The sequence below is a fragment of the Zootoca vivipara genome, chromosome 1 (assembly GCF_965207765.1).
Source record: "Zootoca vivipara chromosome 1, rZooViv2.hap1.1, whole genome shotgun sequence".
NCBI classification, from domain to species: Eukaryota; Metazoa; Chordata; class Lepidosauria; order Squamata; family Lacertidae; genus Zootoca; species Zootoca vivipara.
In genome coordinates, this window is record NC_142582.1 from 67333179 (window position 1) to 67357714 (window position 24536).

A 24536-nucleotide genomic window follows, 5' to 3' on the forward strand; every position below is an offset into this window, starting at 1 on the left:
TACCACCTAATTCTGACATGATTTTTATAGGCTTATGCCTACTAGCATTAATCCAGTACAAACAGATTAGGTGACAATACAGTAGTAAATAGTAAATTAACATTTTACCCTTGTAAAATGTTACTGACACTATAGAAGTTTTGCTAATGTGAAGTGGTTTGGTTATAAAATATCAGATATACAGAATAGTAATGTAAGAAGATACTTAAGGAATTTGATCCAAAGTTCTGATTTAAAGGGCTAGATCAGGGGTAGGCAACCTAAGGCCCATGGGTCGGATGTGGCCCAATCACCTTCTAAATCCGGCCTGTGGACGGTCTGGGAATCAGCATGTTTTTACATGAGTAGAATGTGTCCTTTTATTTAAAATGCACCTCTGGGTTATTTGTGGGGCATAGGAATTCGTTCTCCCCCCCCCAAAAAAAATATATAGTCCGTCCCACCACATGGTCTGAGGGATGGTGGACTGGCCCACGGCTGAAAAAGGTTGCTGACCCCTGGGCTAGATCTTCGTCTGGTTCACAGGCTACATCATTCATTTTACTATAAAGGCAGCATAATTGTATGTATGGGAGGATTAGATATTCATTCTCAGTGTTTGCATTCATGGGATTGTCTATCACATGACTGTATATGTGTTTACATTCCACAGAGTGGGAAGTGACGAAGACAGGATGTTTGTGTTACTGTATGTTCCTGAAGTGGGACTATTGTCCTTTGTTCTCTTTGCTGTCTGATGCTAGAGAGAGAGGGAGCCATGTTGCAGTGTTCTATGTGTGTTTATATGTAAATAAAAATAGATTAGCCAAATGATGTGCTATTGAGTTCTGTTACGCAATTGTGCAAACTCTGCGGATCTGTAAGTGTGCTGATGTCTCCAAGGCATACATCGCTGTGATGTTCGGGCTGGAGAAAGCCTGTGAAGCTCCTGAACGATCTACCAGGAGGGAGAGAACATGCCAGCTGGGCATGTGTCTCTACCAGGGTCCTACTCAAGAGAAAGAGATCCTAACAATTCCCACTTTTCTCTCATATACACACATTATGTACATATATTATGGAAAATGCCTCTAGCAGTATGACATATTTTTGTTGCTTTAGCATCAGAACACCTGCAATTAACTTTTTTTCTGCTGACAATGTTCTGAACAGCGGGTCATCAAGATAAAAGCAGACATAAATCCTCTTATACCAACACAACAAGTAATATCATTCATCAGCTCACTTTTTTTTTGTAACATTACGTACAGAACATATTTGCATTGCATGCAAAGAAGTCTCCAATAGACACAATATGGAAATCAAAACAAATCAAAACACAAAAGGGGAAAAACTCTCAGAGACTATTAATCTTTTAAAATTGTATGAACGCAACTATTGTGGACTACAGTACTGTTATTTACAAACTCTCCAAACTCTTAAAAGGTGTATCTCTGGACAGTTTACAATACAATTTAAAAACAAAGTTTACAAGATATCATTAGATCCAGGTTTTTTTTAAAAAAACCAAATTATATAGTGCTCAGACCATAGTGAACGTAAGGAACTTGTTTTATATACGATGACAGAAGGACACAACTAGTTACAATCCAACAAACAACAACTATCACAATTAAAACATGCAATAAAATGCAAAATCAATAGAACAGTAAAACAGCAAGCCATAAGCATTAAGTCTAATTTTTGCAAAAACTTATTATATATATTTTGAGCATCCTATCACCTCTGGCAAGGCACTTGCTTTATTGCCAAGTATGTTAAGCACCTACTGTACCTTTGGGAGAATCTTTCAGTTATGATTTGATTATGATTTGAATATTTTTTCATACACTATATACTAAAAGAATACACATATACTTGAGGCAATTAATTGTTGAACATTTTAGTTTAGTTAATGCATTCTTGCTTCATATTGAAAACCACTTTGAGTTTCCTTTAATTAAGCAAGCTAAAAATGTACCAAATGCTGAGGAATTCATGTCAGTGGCTATAAAATCAGCCAGAAGTAGTTGTTTTTATTCATTCATAAATAACAGCAACATATTCTTCCATCTTAGAAGGAACGGAAACAAGTAGTTGGCGTGAGAACAGGTGATTCTCAAGTCCAAAATCTTTGAGAGTTTATGTAATGTATTGTGCAGGTTTTAATCCTTAAAGTCCTTACAAATATGAGTGCAATATGCCTTAGCGAGCACCTCCTCTTCTCAAATGGCTTCAACTGGCAAGACTGAAGTTTTATTTTATCTATTTTATCACTTGTCATTACTTTTTATAAAAGTGAAAGTTCACAAGAAAATTATGTAATAATTTTAATTTAAAAAAATTCTCTAGGAGGCATTATAGCAGACATGGCTAACCAGTGGCTCCCTAGATGTTGCTACCTTCTAGTTGCCATCGGCCTCACCCACCAGAGTCAATGGCCAGGGGTGATAGGAGTTGTAGTCCAGTAATATCTAGAGGGCCACAGGTTTCCCACTCCTGCACTGTAGTATGTACAATATGACAATTAAAATGTTCAACTTGATAAAAAAGAAAATTAATGAAAAAGTACTGTTATTCAAAAGGCTGTTAAGTTCCAAAATCAAAATCAAATATCTTGGAGTTAACTTTAGGTTTAATATAGCTTTCCACCAATTCAGAAGGCAAGTCTAAATGTTTTGTGTAAAACAGTTGCCCAAAGTTACTTAGCAACATAACTGAGTTGCCATGAAACACATGCACATTTTTGTACTTGCATGCACTTGAATTAAACTACATAAACATGATTCAAGAATAAGACACACTGACTCATTACTATGTAGCACACAAATGTGCACATAGAAGCAAGGTTTAAACTTAGCATTAATATTTTTTCATATGACTGTCTCATTATTTTAAATTATCTTGTGTCATAAATATTAGTCAGATACACAATACTTTTAATCTCATTTTGCGTAAAGACAGAACTAAATACCAAGTATGACATAGCATATCCACACCTTTTTGATGCATTAAGGTGAAGTAGGAAGCACACAAATTTGAATGCAAGAGCCACTTAAATAATGAGGCTTACTCCAAAATAAATGTGTTTATGAGAAGGGTAAGTCCTCTTGGCTTCTGCAAAGATTTACAATGGAAAATTTAATATTCAATTAAAATTGGTTTGGGTCAAATTTAAAAATTAAGATAACTCCACCAGTATGTAATGATTATAAGCAAGGATGGATAGTTTGAAATATTCTCTTCTGATAGCTTATAAGCTTATTCAAAATGAAAAAGACTTGTAGAGTAAGGTTTTGAAAAAAGGGTTATAGTGACACAGTTCCCATAATTCTCATATTTTCCATAACAAAAAATTACTAAAAAAATAAAAAAATTCCTTCCAGTAGCACCTTAGAGACCAACTAAGTTTGTCATTGGTATGAGCTTTTGTGTGCATGCACACTTCTAAAGATACACTGAAACAGAAGTCACCAGACCCTTATACAGTCATACCTCGGTTTAAGTACGCTTCGGTTTGAGTACTTTCAGCTTAAGTACTCCGCGGACCTGTCTGGAACGGATTAATCCACTTTCCATTACTTTCAATGGGAAAGTTCGCTTCAGGTTAAGTGCACTTCAGGTTAAGTACGGACTTAGAATCATAGAGTTGGAAGAGACCACAAGGGCCATCCAGTCCAACCCCCTGCCAAGCAGGAAACACCATCAAAGCATTCCTGACAGATGGCTGTCAAGGCTCCGCTTAAAGACCTCCAAAGAAGGAGACTCCACCACACTCCTTGGCAGCAAATTCCACTGTCGAACAGCTCTTACTGTCAGGAAGTTCCAGAACCAATTACACTCATACTTCATGTTAAGTACGCTTCAGGTTCAGTACTCCACAGACCCGTCTGGAACGGATTAATCCACTTTCCATTACTTTCAATGGGAAAGTTCGCTTCAGGTTAAGTACAGACTTCCGGAACCAATTGTGTACTTAAACCGAGGTACCACTTTATATAGTGAGAGGGTGAGGAGGGGTATTACTCAGAAGGGTAGTGGGAATGGGTGATTGACTGATAGGTGTGGTAAAGCTGTTGAAGAAGTGTGCATGCACACGAAAGCTCATACCAATGACAAACTTAGTTGGTCTCTAAGGTGCTACTGGAAGGAATTTTTTTATTCTGTTGATGACTGTTGACAACTGCAATTGGTCTTACAGGAAAAAGCAAGGGGTGAGATGGCTAAAGATAGCTTTATCATGTACAGTAATACCTCGGGTTACGAATGCGATCCGTTCCGGATCGCAGTTCGTAACCCGAATAGTTCGTAACCCGAACGCGATGGGCGCCGCCATTTTGCGCATGCGCAGAGCGCACGATTGCGAAAACATGCGCGCGGCGAAAACACTTCCGGGTTTGCGCAGTTCGTAACCCGAACTGTTCGCAAACCGAGGTGGTCGTAACCCGAGGTACGACTGTATAACGAGATAAGAAGGCAATGTCTTTATTCAGATCAGGTCTCTCCATGGTTTTAAGTTTGGTAAAAAGTTGCAGTTCAGCAACTTCTCTTTCCAGTCTATTTCTGAAATTCTTTTGTAATAAGACAGCTACTTTGAGATCTTGTATAGAATGTCCAGGGAGATTGATTAACTAAGCGGCCTCGGTCGTGTATACCTGAAGGAGCGTCTCCACCCCCACCATTCAGCCCGGACACTGAGATCCAGCACCGAGGGCCTTCTGGCGGTTCCCTCATTGCGAGAAGTGAGGTTACAGGGAACCAGACAGAGGGCCTTCTCGGTAGTGGCACCCGCCCTGTGGAACGGCCTCCCAGCAGATGTCAAGGCAATAAACAACTATTTTACATTTAGAAGACAACCAAGGCGGCCCTGTTTAGGGAAGTTTTTAATGTTTGACCTCCGGCCGCCGCTCTGCCTCGGGCCATGCGGCCCACAATGTTATGGCGGCGCGGAAGGGTCCAGCAGGGCTCCCGCTGCCATCCGTCGCCCCGGCGGTGGGATGGAAGGGCCAGCGGGCCTCCCGCCGCCACTCTGCCTCTGGCCATGCAGCCCACAACATTCTGGTGGCGCGGAGGGGGCCATCAGGGCTCCCGGCGCCAAGGGGTTTCCCCGTCCGGGTGCTCGGCCTGAGTGGAAAAAAGTCCTGGGAAGAGCGGGGAGGCTCCCAGCGCGGCTCGCCTTGCGACGTGCTCAATTCATGCACCCCCTCCCATCTGGTCTCAAGCCTCTCTGAGGCTCTAAAAGAAAGCAACATGGTATGTCTTATTTTCGGGGTATGTCTTATATTTCGCGGATGCATAAAAACCCTGCCATGGCTTACTTTCTGACTACGTATTAAAAAAGGGGAAACACGGTATTTCTGGGTTAGCGGAGTCTGTAACCTGCGTCTGTAACCCGAGGTACCACTGTATCCAGTACAAAATTAAGAACATGCAACAGAATAAGCACCACAGCACCATATTCTCAAATCAGAGTTAAGAGATACAATGACTCTGCACACATGTCATTTCTAATTAAAATCCACAGTACGGTAGTCAAGATCAAACTGCAAGCAGCTCCTGGTATAGTCAACTTTTGCTTTTTAGGTAGAGTGTAGGATATTTTAGAATTTCTGAGAGGAAGGGGTCGTCTTAAACTTTCAGGGACACTTTTAAGGAACAACATATGCAGATATAACAGAAAGTAGGTGGTCTCACTGTTTCTCATTCTTACAAAAATCTAAAGCAGTCCCAAAACTTACACCAAAATATACACTAGGGATGGGGAATTTGTAGCCCTTCAGATGCTGCTGAAATTCAACTCATCAGCCCAGTCAATGGGCACTTTAGGGATGATGGGAGTTGTAGTTCAGCAACATATGGAGCTTCTCCACCCCTGACAGACATACTACCATTGTGTACTTTGCTTTAAGTAGAGAATGCAGCCAATAAATTTATAAAACAAAACACATTGCAGCAACATTTGTTATGCTGCTGGAAACTAGTCTTGGCTTACCTTATGCTGGATCTACAATGAAGCCTCCAAAGTTGTGAAAAACTATGTGTTTATACATAATGTACCCTTGTGTATAAGGAAAGCCAACACAAGGGAATATACAGTGGTACCTCAGGTTAAAAATTTAATTCGTTCCGGAGGTCCATTCTTAACCTGAAACCGTTCTTAACCTGAGGCGCGCTTTGACTAATGGGGCCTCCCACTGCCACTGCCGCGCAATTTCCATTCTCATCCTGGGGCAAAGATTGTAACCTGAGGTACTACTTCCGGGTTAGCAGAGTTTGTAACCCAAAGTGTTTGTAACCCAAGGTGTTTGTAACCCAAGGTACCACTGTACAACACAACCTTCAGTTGGGTGCCATCAGTGTATTGATTCTGTATCAAGAGACCCAAACTATTATTGTATCCTCTTCTCAGAGGAACAAGTAAGTGCTCATGAACTATGGGAGGACGAGCAGAAACGAGTGCTAGAATTAGGTTCAAAATTGATTGCAGGGCCATAAAAAATGGACATCAGCTTGAAAGGTTAATGGTAGAAGAGTTCCACATTTACCAAGCAGAATTTGGCTGCTGAAGCAAGAACTGGAATATTACATGGCAGCATTTATGGATGTGCCAAGGGAGAAGAGGAGGCAGGACTATTGGTACCTAAACAGGAGGCATTCAGAAGGTCTCCAAGCTGAACATGTGGAACAGAAATAGGGGAAGTAATCACCAACTCCAATTTTGCTGGTACATGAATGATGAGATCTAATGGCTTAAGATCATCTGAATTTTTGAGGGTGGAGGAAGCATCACCTTTGTCTGAAAGTGTCCACACCCTTCTCAATTTGTGAATGTTCATTAAATCTTGGATTTCTATTAATTATCCATTTTCTATTTTGCATGTTCATGACAAAAATTCAACTGATTTTTTAAAACCTTATAAATGCTGTCCCTAATATGACCTTTAAACAGTTGAGTTTACTTTGGAAGTTTGAACCTTAAATAGCTTGGCTTAACAGCTTATTTGAAAACAGAAAAAAGAACATTTTGTTCAGAAAGATTTTGCTTTCATCCAGAAAATTAAGATCTGTACGTAAAGCCAATTCTGCTTAAGTTTGTCCCAACAACTGATGAAAGGTTTGACCTAGAGGTGTACAGACTTACAGAATGCTTTCTCAATTTATACACACCTTGAGGTTGTGTCCTTAAGTATTATTTAGAAAAGATAGTAGCAAAATATTTTGTGAAGTCTCTTTTTGAAACAAAGCTGATCATGACCTTTCATCATAATTTTGTCCTCCAATGCCGATTCAAAAATGGCACCTTTGAAGCTATATTGAATGAGATTGTACATGCACACATACTGCAACTAACAGATTGTTTTCAAAAGCTTTGGTAGCTGAAAGTATATAGATCAGCGTTTCTCAACCGCTGTTCCGCGGCACACTGGCTGGTGTGCCGCGACGTGCGGCGACGAGAAGGGTGATTTGCATTGTCACGTGCCTGGCGGCCGCCAATGATCAACACTGACCCTCCGGAAAGGAAGCCGGCCGGGTCACGACGCGGAGCGAGCGCAGCTCTCAACAGCCACCACCACGGGAGGGTGGTTTTAGACAAACTTAAAGAAGCTGGCTGGATGAGCTCAACCTGAAACTTGCTGAGCAAAGGATTGTGCTGGCAGAGAAATCAGCGGCTTGTAAAGCCTTATTACAGGAGATTGCAACCAACACAGCAATTGGCAAGTGTTTCTTACAGTCATAATTATATAGTCAATATAGGGCGGCACAGAGTTAAATTTTTTAACTTTTTTAATGGTGGTGTGCCTCGTGATTTTTTTCATGGAACAAGTGTGCCTTGGCCCAAAAAAGGTTGAGAAACACTGATATAGATTTATTTAAGCATAGTAAAGATGGAGGGAAAATATCTAGTTAACATGCAGGAAAAATAATGATAGAGATTAGCTCAGAACTTTGAAAATAAATGAATTTCAAAGCAGTGCTTGGAGCATTTCTCTTGCAGCAAATGTTAAAGCCAACTAATGGAAGAAGTTATTTGGAATTATTTCTGAAGTTGGTTAGAAAGGAATTGATTTTGCATTCCAATCAGACGTGTGCTAATATATATTATCTGTGTCATAAAAAAATTCCTTCAGTAGCACCTTAAAGACCAACTAAGTTTTTATTTTGGTATGAGCTTTCGTGTGCATGCACACTTCTTCAGATACAGTGAAATAGGAGTCCCCAGGCACTTATGTAGAGAAGGGGTGGGGAGGGGGTGGGGAGGGGGGATCACTCAGAAGGGTGGTGGAAATGGGTGATTGACTGACTGATAGCTGTTGATGACCGAAAACGACTGCAAATGGTTTTGCATGAAAAAGCAAGGGTAGAGATGGCTGAAGATCGCTTATCATGTATAATGAGATAAGAATCCGATATCTCTGTTCAAACCAGGTCCCTCCATGGTTTTGAGCTTGGTGATAAGTTGTAATTCAGCAACTTCTCTTTCCAGTCTATTTCTGAAATTCTTTTGTAGTAAGACAGCTACTTTGAGATCTTGTATAGAATGTCCTGGGAGATTGCAGTGTTTTCCTACTGGTTTTTCTGTCTTCTGGTTCCTGATGTCAGATTTATGTCCATTTATCCTTTGGCGTAGGGTTTGGCCTGTTTGTCCAATATAGAGAGCTGAAGGGCACTGTTGGCATTTGATGGCATACACAATGTTAGAAGATGAGCAATTAAATAGTCCTGGTATGTTGGATGTTGTTGGGGCCAGTAATGGTGTTGTCTGGGTGTATGTGGCAGCAAAGTTGGCATCTGGGTTTATTGCAGGCTCTGGTACCAGTGTCCATGTTAAGTCTGGTGGTTGTATTATTGTGGGTGAGGAGTTGTTTAAGATTGGGTGGCTGTCTGTAGGCAATGAAAGGTCTTCCTCCCAGAGCTTGAGAAAGGGAGCTGTCATTGTCCAGGAGAGGCTGTAGATCTCTGATGATGCGTTGTACTGTTTTAACTTGGGAGCTGTATGTGATGACTAGTGGTGTTCTGTTATTTTCTTTTTTGGGTCTGTCTTGCAGCAGGTTCTCTCTAGGTATCTGTCTGGCTCTGTTGATCTGTTATTTAACTTCATCAGGTGGGTATTTTAGTTCTAAAAAGGTTTGCTGTAGATCTCTTAGGTGAGATTCTCTGTCTGTAGAGTTGGAACAGATGCGGTTGTAACGTAGGGCCTGGCTGTATACGATGGATTGTTTGGTATGTTTGGGATGGTAGCTAGAAGCATGTAGATATGTTTGTCGGTCAGTTGGTTTTCTGTATAAGGTGGTGTCTATATGTCCATCCTGTATTTTTATAGTAGTGTCCAAAAATGTATTTCTTGCATAGATTGGTTCATTGTTAGGTTGATGGTGGGGTGAAAGTCATTGAATGTCTGGTGGAAGGTTTCCAGGGTCTGTTGTCCATGTGTCCAGATAATAAAAATATCGTCAATGTATCGCAGGTACAGGAGAGGTCTGAGTGGGTAGGAGTTAAGGAAACGTTGTTCTAAATCTGCCATGAAGATGTTGGCATACTGTGGGGCCATGCGGGTGCCCATGGCTGTGCCGCTGATCTGGAGGAACAGGTCATCACCAAATTTGAAGTGGTTGTGGGTAAGGACAAAGTGGCAGAGTTTGGTAGCAAAGTCCGCTGTGGTTTTATCTGAAATGGTGTTCCTTATGGCTTGTAAACCATCATTGTGTGGGATGTTGGTATATAGAGATTCCACATCCATAGTGGCTAGTATAGTATTGTTAGGAAGATTGTTCAAATATTGTATTTTCCTCAGAAAATCTGTGGTGTCACGTACGTAGCTGGGAGCACTGATAGCATATGGTTTCAGAACAGAGTCCATATAGCCGGAAACACCCACTGTAATGGTGCCAATACCTGAGATGATGGGGCGTCCTGGATTTCCTGGTTTGTGTATTTTGGGTAGAAGATAGAAAGTTCCTGGCCGAGGTTCCGCTGGTGTGTTTGTGAGGATCTGTTCTTGGATGTGTAGGGGTAGCTCCTTAATAATCTTGTTCAGTTCTTTTTTGTATGCTTGTGTGGGGTCTGAGTCCAATTTCATGTAAAAGGCAGTATTGGAAAGTTGTCTGTGGGCCTCCTGGATGTAATCAGTTTTGTTCATGATGACGACAGCTCCACCCTTGTCTGCCTCTTTAATTATAATGTCTGGGTTGTTCCTGAGATTTTCTATGGCTCTCCTTTCAGCATGGTTTAGATTTTGTTGTAAGCGATGGTGTTTTCTGGTCACATCCGTTTGGATTCTGTGGCGGAAGCATTATCTGTGTCATTAGTCTTGTTAGTTTCTCTGCGGCAAGAAGCTCCGCGTTGCTCTAGTTACGGACTTTTAGGGGTGCGAACAGCACCCTGGAACGGATTGTGTCCGCAACTAGAGGTACCACTGTCTAATGCATCCAGCTGGTTTTCCCAACTTCACTTTCATTCCAATTCAAGTACAGTGGTACCTCGGTTTAAGTACACAATTGGTTCCGGAAGTCTGTACTTAACCTGAAGCGAACTTTCCCATTGAACGTAATGGAAAGTGGATTAATCTATTCCAGACGGTCCGCGGAGTACTTAAACTGAAGCATACTTAACCTGAAGCGAACTTTCCCATAGAAAGTAATGGAAAGTGGATTAATCCGTTCCAGACGGGCCCGCGGAGTACTCAACCTGAAGCGTACTTAACCCAAAGTATGAGTGTAATTGGTTCTGGAAGTCCGTACTTAACCTGAAGCGTACTTAACCTGAAGCGAACTTTCCCATTGAAAGTAATGGAAAGTGGATTAATCCGTTCAAGATGGGTCCGCAGAGTAATTAAACTGAAAGTACTCAAACCGAAGCGTACTTAAACCGAGGTATGACTGTACTATGTGGATATGGAGCTATTTTAAGTTCATTGTGTATTTTATTATTAGTTTTAAATTTATCTCTTGTCCAGTTCAGTATTTTTAGGGTGCTTGTGACAGAAACTAAAATAAATAGATTTGCTATACTGCTAAGTCCGTACTTAACCTGAAGCGTACTTAACCTGAAGCGAACTTTCCCATTGAAAGTAATGGAAAGTGGATTAATCCATTCCAGATGGGTCCGCCGAGTAATTAAACTGAAAGTACTCAAACCAAGGTGTACTTAAACTGAGGTATGACTGTAGTGGCATGAAGATCAGGGAAAAAATCCAGAATTCCTTGCTAAGATTTTCAAAATAGTGGCAAGCAGTTGTTGTTTTTTAACAGGATGTTAGGATCTGTACAGGCAACACTTCTTCGTTCCTGCTTACTATTCCAAGGGTAGAGATAGGCAAAGTTCCTCAGGTATGTGTAGTCCCACCACTGCTTCACAACCCTGCAGGGCTTCCAAAAGATTTAGACAGTTTATAAGAAAAGGCTATAAGGCTACGGTTATGCTGACATGGGACCACCCAAAGAGATTTGGGCAAACTCCTGCAATTGCAAGAGGAGGAAGGGGAAACTGGAAGGAATTCATATTGAAAAATAAATGAAAGGCGTACATATCTCCCTCTTCATGGTTTCTACTGCCAGACAACCATAGAATGATGAAACGCAAAGAGAACAAATGTTAGCCAAAGTCAACCCAATAATATAGGGGGCATCAACACCACTCAAGGCTGCCCAAAAAAATAATGAGTAATAAAAATTGTAACTGAATTGCAGAGACTAGAGAAGGAAACATAGCACAACAAGCAGATGGAATAAAGAAAGAAGAACCTGAGAAATGCTGGGGGACCTTTTCGGAGGAGTACAGAACTAGGAGGAAAATATTGTATAATATTGTGGGAGAATGCGAAGCTTTTTGAAGCTCAACAGGGCAATAAATTTCCTTACATGAGGAGGGAGGGAGTGGATGCTATACTGCAATGAAGGAACACACATTTTCTCATCCTCCTAAACGCAAAGATGGGGTCCTCCATGAAGGGAAATAAAAGCAAGTCTCAAAGGCACAAGTCTGGTGGAATTACTAGCAGCAAGTGAGGCAGCTTGGGTCTGTGGTCAGTGTCTGGATGGGAAACACCTGAGAACCTCATGTACACTGCCTTTTGTTCGGAAAAAACATGATGCAAATGTACCAACTAATTAGATCCCAGCTGTAATCAGGGACTGACTGAGAGACAGGAAAATGTAGTCCATAAATCTTACTGAAGTCCCTGAATATTCATCTAAACATTTAAAATTTCTTAATAGCTTTAAATACATTTAAGTCAAGGATGCCATGTTAGATATATAAACCATTATTCACTCTTCAGTAAATTCTGAAACATCCTCACGACCAAGTAATTCCTGAATCCTTATTTTCAAAAGGCCCAAGAAATGTGGAAGTCCTCTTGGAAAGTTCTCAGTTGTTGACAACTATGAAAATCTAAATTTACTGGGGATCATTTTATTGTATATATACTGTAATTTCAGAATTTATTGTTTTCACAGTATTCTGTTCTCACAAAATAGCTTCAGTTATATTAGGCAAAATTCTTGGATCACATCACTAAAAATATTTTCCTAACAATGTGATTTTTACAAGTCACAGAAAATATGTTCTCAGAGTATTTACTACAACATTAAAAATGAAGAAACAATCCAGTACGTTATAAAACTATGCTACAGAACCACCTACAGTTATTTTACTAATTTCAAACCACAGTTTATGGAGAATTGGCTACTGACTTCAGCAATGAAAGTTGAATCATAGAAAATAATATGCCATAGGAGCTTTTTTCAACTGGAATTAAAGCAAAGTAAAACTTTGATATTTACACATTGTTCTCTGGTGGGACTTTAAAAAGGGTGGCTGATATCAATTTGAATTACTTCATTCAAGAAGCTAGCAAATGCTAGGGCATAAGAAGATCCACAACACTTCCTAGAAACCAAAATGCAAGTTATATATGGTGATGTCAGAATGTCATCATTGGTAGAAATGAAGGACCTCAGTTATTATTGCAATGCACACATTTGCAAGTATATTCTATAATAATAATAATAATAATAATAATAATAATAATAATAATAATAATAAATTTTTATTTATACCCCGCCCTCCCCAGTCAAAAAACCAGGCTCAGGGCGGCTGACACCAACAGAATTACAATAAAACATAAAAACAATTAATTAAAATACAGATTAAAATACAGTATTAAAATTTAAAGTGCGGCCTCAATTCAAATATTCCATAAATCCAAGCCACGAGGGAGGAAAAACACAGGGGTCAAGCTGAGTCTAACCCAAAGGCCAGGCGGAACAGCTCTGTCTTGCAGGCCCTGCAGAAAGATGACAAATCCCGCAGGGCCCTGGTCTCCTGGGAAAGAGCGTTCCACCAAGTTGGGGCCAGTACTGAAAAGGCCCTGGCTCTAGTAGAGGCCAATCTAGCCATCTTATGGCTCGGGATCTCCAGAATATTGTTGTTTGTCGACCTTAAGGTCCTCCGCGGGGCATACCAGGAGAGGCGGTCCCGTAGGTATGAGGGTCCCAAGCCGCATAGGGCTTTAAAGGTCAAAACCAGCACCTTAAACCTGATCCTGTACTCCACCGGGAGCCAGTGCACCTGGTAAAGCACTGGATTAATGTGATCCCGCAGCCGGGACCCCATAAGGAGCCTCGCCGCAGCATTCTGCACCCGCTGGAGTTTCTGGGTCAGCTTTAAGGGCAGCCCCGCGTAGAGCGAGTTACAATAGTCAAGCCTGGAGGTGATCGTCACATGGATCACTGTGGCAAGATCGGGACGAGAGAGGTAAGGGACCAACTGCTTGATACGGCGGAGATGGAAAAATGCCACCTTTGCTGTGGATGCAACCTGCGCCTCCATGGAAAGGGAGGCGTCAAAGGTTACACCCAAACTCTTGACAGAAGGCGCTGGCACCAATTGAGCCCCTGCAAGAGATGGGAGTTGGACCCCCAACCCCATGTCGTCCCGACCCAGCCAGAGGACCTCTGTCTTCGAAGGATTTAGCTTCAGTCGGCTCCCACGTAGCCATCCAGCCACAGCTTCCAAGCACCTGGTGAGTGTGTCCGGGGCCGAGGCAGGGCAGCCATCCATCAACAGATAGATCTGGGTGTCGTCAGCATATTGATGACAACCCAGCCCAAAGCTCCGGACAATCTGGGCAAGGGGGCGCATAAAGATATTAAAAAGCATTGGGGAAAGGATTGCGCCTTGCGGGACTCCACACACCCTTATAGTCTGAAGGCAGCCCTGTTTAAGGAAGCTTTTAATATTTGATGAATTATTGTATTTTAATTAGGGGGTGCAGGTGGCACTGTGCTCTAAACCACTGAGGCTTGGGCTTGCCAATCAAAAGGTGGGCGGTTCTAATCCCTGCGACGGGGTGAGCTTCCGTTGCTCGATCCCAGCTCCTGCCAACCTAGCGGTTTGAAAGCATGACAAAAAGTGCAAGTAGATCAATAGGTACCGCTCCGGCAGGAAGGTAAACAGAGTTTCCGTGTGCTGCTCTGGTTTCACCAGAAGCGGCTTAGTCATGCTGGCCACATGACCCAGAAAAACTGTCTGCGGACAAACGCCGGCTCCCTCAGCCAGTAAAGCGATATGAGCGCCGCAACCCCAGAGTCATCTGCGACTGGACTTAAGTGTCAGGGATCCTTTACCTTTATTGTATTTTAATATTTTGCTGGAAGCCTCCCAGAGTGGTTGGGGAAAACCAGCCAGATGGGCGAGGTATAAATATTATTATTATTATTATTATTATTCACAGGTCAAGATGCTGGTCTCAAAAATCGCTGCTAGTAGAGGAGAAAAACAAAAACAAGCACCTAAAATTACAAATGCTAGTTGCATTTTAGGATGGTTTAAAAAAAACTTGACTATTAATAGATGTATTTTTTATTATGATTAATATCCAGAAATATGCTGCTGCATGTGCATGTCTTATGCATGCCTAGGTGCTCCACGGATGTCAGATTGTATATTTTGTCACAAAAGAACAGCAGTGGATCTTCTCCAACTTTTCATTCTTAAAGTCAGAGATCCAATGACTGATTCTTATGTAAGAAACATCTGGTGGCATAAATGAGGTGATTCTAATGTCACCTGGGTCCAGGATGACAGTAAGGAGATAGAAAAAGCTGATTTATCTCAAGAATTCACTAAAATCATGCAGACACGTTTTTCATACTGACATCCTCTCTGAAGATGATGTTGAAACTCTATTAATCTAGATCTACATGCAAGATTATTAAGCATCTACAAATGCATGTCACAGACCAACTTACCAACTCTATTCCCTGTGGAAAAGGAGTGTCATCCAAATCCTTTAAGGGAAATCTCTGGATTATTTTCCCCAGACCATCTCCTGATCCTAAAGTGAAAGAAAAGGGAGAGAGGGAGATTGTGAATAGTGATGTTTTGCTTTTTCAGTCAATAGTTTACACACATGAAAGAAGTAACAATCTAATACATACTTGCATCTGGTTAAACTGTGGCGAGAACCTTTAAGTTCTAGAAACTGTATTCAAGTGACTGCTGAAGACTGCAGAATTTAAGTTTCAGCAACACATACACATTACCCAATCTTGTTTTCAGAAACTATGTTCTGTATTTTTACACATAGCAGTAACATTAAGACCCAATGAATACTCAATGTATACTCTTAGACACAGGCATAACGATGCCACAATGCAATCATAAAAATTCTTAATTTTACTATGCACCCATCGTGGTACTTCCAGCACATCAACCACCATGGAGATTAAACCAGATAGGAAAATGTACAGTTGCATAAAAACACAAGGGGGAGCACATGAATGTGTCATCCCTACAGGAATATGTGACAGCACAGTACACAATCTATTTAGCATTTCCATCTTCCCTGTACATTTATGGCTTGCCTCTATTCAAGGTAATGTAACTTAACTTGTCCCTGAGCAAACTCCCACATGGCTTCCGTTCAGTCACTGCAGATCTGATGTTGAATGGAAGGTACATACTCAAGAGCCAATGCAAGTAAACTCCAGTTTTACTGTACTGTAAAATACTGCTTCATTGCAGCATATTACACACATTTTAATTTAGGGTAATATAATTAAATGGAACCCAGTGCTTGAAGCACCATAGAGTAAGCAAGAAAAGGAAGCTGTCTCTATCTTAGAGGTCAGTTAAATATACAATTTGTGTGTGTGTGTGTGTGTGTGTGTGTGTGTTTTCAGGAGGAGAGGCAGTTTTGTTTAAGTGCAGCATTTTAAGCAACATAATAAGTGCCCATGAGAATCAGATCAACCTAGTTCAGCATTCTGTTCCCACAGTAGCCAATCAGATGCCTATGGGAAGCCCACAAACATCACATGAATGCAACAGCAGTCTCTCCTTCATGATACTGTACCCCGAAACTGGGATTCAGAGGCATACTATCCCTGACACTGGAAGTAGTACAGCCACCATTGGCAGCCTTATCCTTCATGAATTTGTCCATTTCCTTTCAAAGCCATTGTTACAGTGAACCATGGCAGTGAATGCCATAGTTTAACTATGCATTATGTCACTCCTTAATCTCCCAACATTCACCTTCATTGGATGATATTCTGAGAGGGGAAGATCTTCTTAATCCACTTTCTCCACACTATGCATCCATTTTATACACCTCTTTCATGTCCCCCCCTTACTTGCTTTTTTTTCAAAACAAAGGGGCCCCAAACTTGTAATTTTCCCAACCCCTTGATCATTTTGGCTGCCCTTTTCTGAACCGTTTCCAGCTCTCTCTTTTTTTGGATGTGCGGCAATGAGAATTTTATATAGTATTCCAAATGCGGTTGCACTACAGATTTGAATCGAGGCACTGTAAGATTGGCAGTTTTATTTTCAATCCATTTCCTAATTATCCCCTGGAATCCAGCTCTTTCACAGCTGCTGCACATATTTTAAACAAGCTGTCTACTACAACCCCAAGATCCCTCTCCTGGTCAGTAACAGCCGGTTCAGTGCACTATTAGTGTTAATGTAAGATTAGGAATCTAACCTTAAGATTAGATCTGGTATCTGAAGAAGTGTGCATGCACACGAAAGCTCATACCAATGACAAACTTAGTTGGTCTCTAACGTGCTACTGGAAGGAATTTTTTTATTTTATATTCCTTGTTAAAGATCAGATTGAAAGAAATAGAACAGATATCCAGAATACAACTGGTTGTATCATCAAGGTTTAAACATGGAGTGATCTGAGGGATGAATTACAAAATTGCAAAATTACAAAAATGTAATATACAAAGTTATGTAGGAATACACCTGTAAGTCGCAGCAAATTTTGATTACATAGGACTGTATCCAATTGTGCCCCTGAACTTATATCAAGCTTCTGTGAATAGAATTGGGGGGGGGTAGTTTTTGCTGAGTCACCCTCCCCTCTGAATCCCTTCCACACAATCTGCCCCAGAGCACTGAGGACAGTTTGGAAAAGCATTGGGGGGGGGGCTGCCAGAGAAGGGTGGAATTCAGAGAAATCACCTTCCACTGGATCCATGAGCTACTGGTTTCTTCAGTTGGTGAAACATCAGCAAAATGCATCAGTAGTTCTGTGCTCTTTTTTATTCTCCTTATATGAAGGTGATGTGGTATTTTAAGGTCAGGAGAAGGGAAAGGGGGGAGGGAGGGAGAGAGAGAGAACGAACATGACTTTATGTGGCTGCTGTATCAATGCCTGCTGTCTCCTGACTGGAATGTGTAGCGCAAGCTCATTTTGGCTGATTTTTCTGGCTTTGAAAAGGACAGGCACCTGGGGTGTTGCCATCCCAGAATATTGGGGAGGTGACTGGAAGTGGTAGCAGAAGCAGGCGGATGCTTAGCAGAGAATGAGTGAAGACTCTAAATACCATAACTGCTTCTAAGACTGCACTAATATTGCTGTACAACAGAGCGACTCCCTCCTATTTCAATGTAGCCTCCCAAGAACGAAGTCATCAAACATAAAATCAGGATATCAGACCTAACATCCACATTTCCCTCCAAAAATGCAGCACATTTTACTTTTAAAAAACATCTCAAGGGAAATGTACACACCAAATTCTTCAAATATTTTGATATAAATCTGTGATGATCCCTGATTATTCCTTGTTCCTTAGACCCATAAAGTCAACTCACAACATTAAACTGCAATAAAATTCCTAGCTCCCATAAATTCACTGGGTCATTGACTTTAACAATCTTCAACTGACTCGTTCAATTGCCAGCTAGTCTCTTGTTTTGGATATCTCTGATAACAGGATTTCTATCACACTGTAAATGCAAACACACACTTCATTTTACATTCTTAAACATAGCAACAAACAAGGTATTAGCAGAAAATGTTTTATTAGGAACATATGAAAAAAAAAATAGTAGCAGACCATGTCATTACCGAGGAGGCAGACTTAGTCGTTGTCTGAGGACTATCCCTGCCTCCAGGTCTGGTCCTGACCGGACGGATATTGGAATAGGCAAGGGATACCCACATGACCTGAAGGTGCTGCTGTGCAATGCCAGGTCGATGATGAATAAGACCACCGCCATTCACGACCTGATTGTGGATGGAGGATTTGACCTGGCATGTGTGACAGAGACCTGGTTGGAGGAAGCCGATGGGCCCGTTCTTGGCGCTGCTTGCCCACCAGGTTTCTCTTATGCACAGCAACCCAGGCCATCTGGGCGGGGAGGGGGGGTTGCAGTGATTTTTAGGAAGTCATTAGTTTGCACCAGGCGTCCTATTGGGAAGACCCAGTTCTCTGAGTGCATGTTCTGGAAGTTGGGCAATAGAGGCAGTACAGGATTCCTTTTGGTGTACCGACCTCCCCGCTGCACCAAGGATTCCCTGCCCGAGCTGCTTCAGGTCGTGTCGGATGTGCTCCTGGAGACACCTAGCTTGGTTGTCTTAGGGGATTTTAACATCCATGCCGACACGACCTTACAAGGAGCCGCTCGGGACTTCGTGGAAAGCATGGCCACCATGGGGCTGTCCCTGAATAAGTCTGGCCCAACTCATAGCCGCGGACATGCCTTGGACTTGGTGTTTACCTCTATGGATGTTGGTGATCTGACATTAAGTAAAAGCGAAACAAAAGAAGTGCCATGGTCAGATCACTTTCTGGTGCAACTGGACTTCTCCGCAACCCTTCCCCTCTGCAGGGAGGTGGGACCGATTCGGATGGTCCGCCCCCGCTACTTAATGGATCCAATTGGCTTCCAAAGAGTGGTAGGGGATGTTTTATCCCATGTCGATGGCCTTTCAGCTGATTCCCTGGTGGCCCGCTGGAATGCGGAGTTAACCAGCGCTATTGACTGTCTGGCTCCGAAGCGCCCTCTCAGATTGCATGGAGCCCGGACAGCCCCGTGTTTTTCCCTGGCGCTGAGGGCAATGAAACAGTCGTTGAGACGGCTAGAGCGCCGGTGGCGGAAAACTCATTTTGAATCAGACCGGACACGGGCTAGAGCTCAACTTCGAGCCTACCAAGTGGCAATGGCGACAGCGAAGAGGACCTTCTTCACCGTCTCCATCGCATCTGCAGAAAACAGCAGCAGGAGACTCTTCCAGGTGGTTCGCAATTTAGCGGAACCACCTGCTCCATCCGGGCCCAGTACGGGCCACATGATCTCCTGCAATGATTTTGCAAAGTTTTTTGCAGATAAAGTCGCTCAGATTCGGGAAGAGGTAGACTCCACCGTGGGAGCAGGGCCGGGGCGGGGGAGTGCTAGAGTCCTGTCTAGTCAAGTTTTGTGGGATCAATTTCAATCTGTTACCTCCGAGGATGTGGACAGGCTGCTTAGACGAATGAAACCAACCACCTGTCTCCTTGATCCTTGCCCATCCTGGCTTATAAAAGCTAGCCAGGAAGGGCTGGGTGATGGGCTTCGCGGGTTGGTAAATGCTTCTCTCCATGAGGGAGCCTTCCCAGACCCGCTGAAAGAGGCGGTTATTAAACCGCTTCTTAAAAAACCATCTTTAGATCCGGCCAATATGGCCAACTATCGCCCAGTCTCAAATCTTCCATTCTTGGGCAAGGTGATTGAGCGAGTGGTTGCGGAACAACTCCAGGCACGCCTGGAAGAAGCGGACCATTTGGATCCCTTCCAGTCAGGATTCAGGCCTCATCATGGGACTGAAACTGCCTTGGTCGCACTGGTCGATGATCTCCGGCGGGCTAGGGACAAAGGTAAGAGCTGTTTCCTTGTTCTGCTGGATCTCTCAGCGGCTTTTGACACCATCGACCATAACATCCTTCTGGACCGTCTAGAGGGCTTGGGAGCTGGGGGCACTGTCATGCAGTGGTTCCGCTCCTTCCTCCTGGGCCGTGTTCAGAAAGTGGTGGTGGGGGATGAGTGTTCAGACCCCTGGGCGCTCACTTGTGGGGTGCCTCAGGGTTCTGTCCTCTCCCCCATGCTTTTTAACATCTATATGCAGCCGCTGGGAGAGATCATCAGGGGGTTTGGGCTGGGTGTCCATCAGTATGCTGATGATACCCAGCTCTACCTCTCTTTTAAATCAGAACCAGTGAAGGCGGTGAAGGTCCTGTGTGAGTGCTTGGAGGCGGTTGGAGGATGGATGGCGGCTAACAGATTGAGATTGAATCCTGACAAGACAGAAGTACTGTTTGTGGGGGACAGGAGGCGGGCGGGTGTGGAGGACTCCCTGGTCCTGAATGGGGTAACTGTGCCCCTGAAAGACCAGGTGCGCAGCCTGGGAGTCATTTTAGACTCACAGCTGTCCATGGAGGCACAGGTCAACTCCGTGTCCAGGGCAGCTGTTTATCAGCTCCATCTGGTACGCAGGCTGAGTCCTTACCTGCCCAGTGACTGTCTCTCCAGAGTGGTGCATGCTCTAGTTATCTCTCGCTTGGACTACTGCAATGCGCTCTACGTGGGGCTACCTTTGAAGGTGACCTGGAAACTACAACTAATCCAGAATGCGGCAGCTAGACTGGTGACTGGGAGCGGCCGCCGAGATCACATAACACCGGTCCTAAAAGACCTACATTGGCTCCCAGTACGTTTCCGAGCACAATTCAAAGTGTTGGTGTTGACCTTTAAAGCCCTAAATGGCCTCGGTCCGGTATACCTGAAGGAGCGTCTCCACCCCCATCGTTCTGCCCGTACACTGAGGTCCAGCTCCGAGGGCCTTCTGGCGGTTCCCTCATTACGAGAAGCCAAGTTACAGGGAACCAGGCAGAGGGCCTTCTCGGTAGTGGCACCCACCCTGTGGAATGCCCTCCCACTAGAGGTCAAAGAGAACAATTACCAGACCTTTAGAAGGCATCTCAAGGCAGCCCTGTTTAGGGAAGCTTTTAATGTTTGATGGATTTCTGTATTTTAGAATTTCTGTTTTTTTGGAAGCCGCCCAGAGTGGCTGGGGGAACCCGGCCAGATGGGCGGGGTATAAATAAATTATTATTATTATTATTATTATTATTATTATTATTATTATTATAGCAAGCAAGGCTGGTTTCAAGTTCAACAGACTAATGGCAGTTATGACAACATTCCATAAATATTGGGAGGCAAACGTTCCTTGTCAAATCAAATTTCATTCAAACTTTTTTTTCACTTCCAGATTATAATGTAGTATTAATAAAGTCTTAAAAATTTGGAATGTATAACCTAGAAAATCCAAAATCAACTTGAATCAAAAGCAATCTTTCAGATCCTACCATGTTATTAAATCTACAGTTCTGTTTTAAATGGATCTTTTAGTGTGGCAGCACCTACACTTTGGAACTCCCTGCCTATTGATATCAGGATGCAACATTTTTGTTTAGGCAAACCTATCAAGACACACAGATTCAATGGATTTTAATCTTTTTTTCTTTTCTTTTTTTGTTACCATTGATTTTGCTCATCTTTTACTCATAAGGTGTGATACAAAGTTGCAACCCACTAGTTCAGCACCATCCATCTTTTCAACTGATTTTTCATTGGACTAATGGTTCCTGAAGGAACTCTGTTTATGGTCTTTGCCCAATAGCGCCATCATTCTTCACTATGTGAAGATCTCCATCAAATGACTATTCTTTCTCATCTTCTGCTGCTCATGCCCCAAACTACCTCCCACAAAACATATTCAGAACACATTCTCTTTCTTCTCTTCAAAGCCCATCCCTTTCTCAGGAAGCCTTTGATACAATCCCTTGTCTTCATCTTTTACTGCAGAGCTTTCCAAGCAGTTCATGTTGGTGACAAACTTTTTAGACATGCATCATCTTGCAACATAGTAATTCAGTTTTACTAGCAAACCGGGAGTTAAACTAACCCCCTAGAGGGGATACAGACACAAATCGCATGACACACTTACACACTGCACCTGACACACTAACATGTCGCAACACAGAGTTTGGAAAGCTCTGCCTTACTGAAATAGAGTAGATATACATTAACTAAACTGACTGCATACCCTCTTATTTCATCCTTCTCACTTAGCCCATAGCCTTCTTTGTGTTGAGCCTCAGAGGACTGTAAGCTCCTTTTTGTAACTTCATAAAGTTCCATGGGCGTACCCAGCGTGGGGCGGGGGAAGCTGCCCCCCCCAGAAGCAGGGCCGGCGCATCCAAGAGAGGAACTGCCATTGAGCACAGCGAGCCAAAACGCACATAATTACGCACGGGATTGCGCCCTGTGCAAGACCTCATCCTTAAATCGCTATGGATCCTCAGGCCACCAGAGGCACGCTCCTGGGTTTCTCAACTTTCCTGATTGAGAGCAGGGGCTGTTCCGGGGCCTCATCGCGCCACGCGGTAATCACTTCCTGCTCCTCCCCTTCGCTGCTCACCTTTCCGGGACTTGGGAGAGCCTGAGTTTCCCCCGCAGGCTCCAGTGGCGCTGTGTGCCGTTTTCAAACACCAAGCCTGCAGCCGCAATTGGAAGGGTGCAAGGAGATGGCGTTGCCTTAGAAAAACAATAACACCCGGCTCTTTGCGCTGCCGGGAAACACCCGCTATGGGAAGGTGAGTGTGGAGAGAAGAACAAAGAGCCTGTAGCAGGAGGGATGCAGGGAACTTGGGGATTTCCGGGGCGACAGCGGGGAGCTGCGTTCATACGTGTGGAGTTCTCCCGAGTGCCTGGTGGGTTCTGAAATAAAAACAGGACGAGGAGAAGGCAGGAAGTAGGCAAGCAACGCCTCCCACCTGCCCTCCACGGTTTATAGGGTTGTCGGATCGCTGCAAGTTTGTGATGCTACCAAGGGCAAGTGACAACCGGAGTTGCCTTCCTTCAAAAACAAAAACGAAAAACTCCATATCAGTTCCCAATAAGGGGCATAATCACATTTGTTTTCAAATGCTGTATGCCATGGAGGCAAACTTTAATTCATTTCTGTACAACAGGCTTTGCTAAGCTGATTCCCCTGTGTGTGCTTTGGACTACAACTCCCATCTGCCTCTGGCAGCGCAGTTGTGGTCCAAAGCACGTGGAAGGTGCCAGGCTGGCGAAGGATGCTGTTCATTCATAATATGAGTGCCCATGTGCGTATGGGATATGCCTTGTCCTTGCTCTTGCGTAACCACAGCTGGTCCTCAGCGGGCTCATTGAGAATGTCCCTTTTTTCAGTTGCTTGTCCTGATCTTTCTCTGATCCGCCTTATTATTTCCCTGGATTTTCCCCCTTTTGGTGTCATTGGACCGGAGTCAGTTTCACCTGGGCTCCGTAGCCCCGCCCACGTTCCCACTTTGCGGCCCCTCCCCTCCCATGCCATGGGCCTGCCCCTTGCCCCCCCCTAGTTTTGATCCTGGGTACGCCCCTGTAAAGTTCCATGCACATCAAGCTTCTTTGAGTAATTCCACCCTTACACATCATTCTTTCAGTGCTAGAAAAAAACAGTTAGGCCTCAGTTGTGAGTTATGATTACCAATTTGTCATTTTTGTGGTCCTGCAGTGCCCTAAACACAACTGCTCCCAGATTCAGATTTGCAAAGTATAGATCTTAACTCCTATCTCCAATGTGAATACCTCTCACTAAAGTCTCACAACTTTGGAGCTCCCTCTAGGACAGCTTTCCCACTCCTTTGCCCTCCAAATGATATGGATCACAACCTGCATCAGCCCTAGTCATCATGGCAGTCAGGGATGGTAGGAGTTACAGTCCAAAACATGTGAAGGGCACCAGTTTGGGAAGGTGGTACTAGGACCAAAAAAATGATTACCATATACTGGAACAGTCACTTTCCTCTCTGGGCTCATTCAGTCTTGGAGACAAGAAATCTCAGTCTTCTAGCCTGAATGAAGAGGGTATGCCATGTGACAGTAACAATGGTGACCCTGCAGGATGCTTGACCCTGCAATACACAGAATTCAATGCAAGAGAGGCTGAAACTAATTGCAAATTAGTAAGCAGTTGAGCTTCTTACAATGCCTATCATCTGGTGACATTATTACAGTAGGATGCAAAGAATCCAGTGGAAATCTGTGGGGCTCTCCTTGCTCCTCTCTCTCAGTGCAGATCTCTTAAACTCCCAAGAAAGTCATTCTATGGGTTAAGGAATCTCCAGAATAGCACTGGAGAGGGGCAGCAAGCAGGAGAGATAGTGTGATAAATCCCAGACCTTCCTACATGTAGAAGCATAATTACAAGA

The 24536-nt window shown here is 43.3% G+C and overlaps 1 protein-coding gene across 5 annotated transcripts in view; it reads right to left on the minus strand.

Moving 5' to 3' along the window:
• The window catches only part of SBF2 (SET binding factor 2), a 221315-nt gene that overhangs the window by 161345 nt on the left and 35434 nt on the right, over nt 1–24536 (minus strand). For all 5 annotated transcript variants that reach the window (XR_015949328.1, XM_088667287.1, XM_035119305.3 and 2 more), the window contains one exon: nt 15231–15316. Coding sequence is in view for 3 of the 5 variants with exons in the window: in XM_088667287.1 (XP_088523413.1) it covers nt 15231–15316 (86 nt within the window). In the remaining 2 variants the exon portion in view is untranslated. The remainder of the gene's footprint in view (nt 1–15230; nt 15317–24536) is intronic.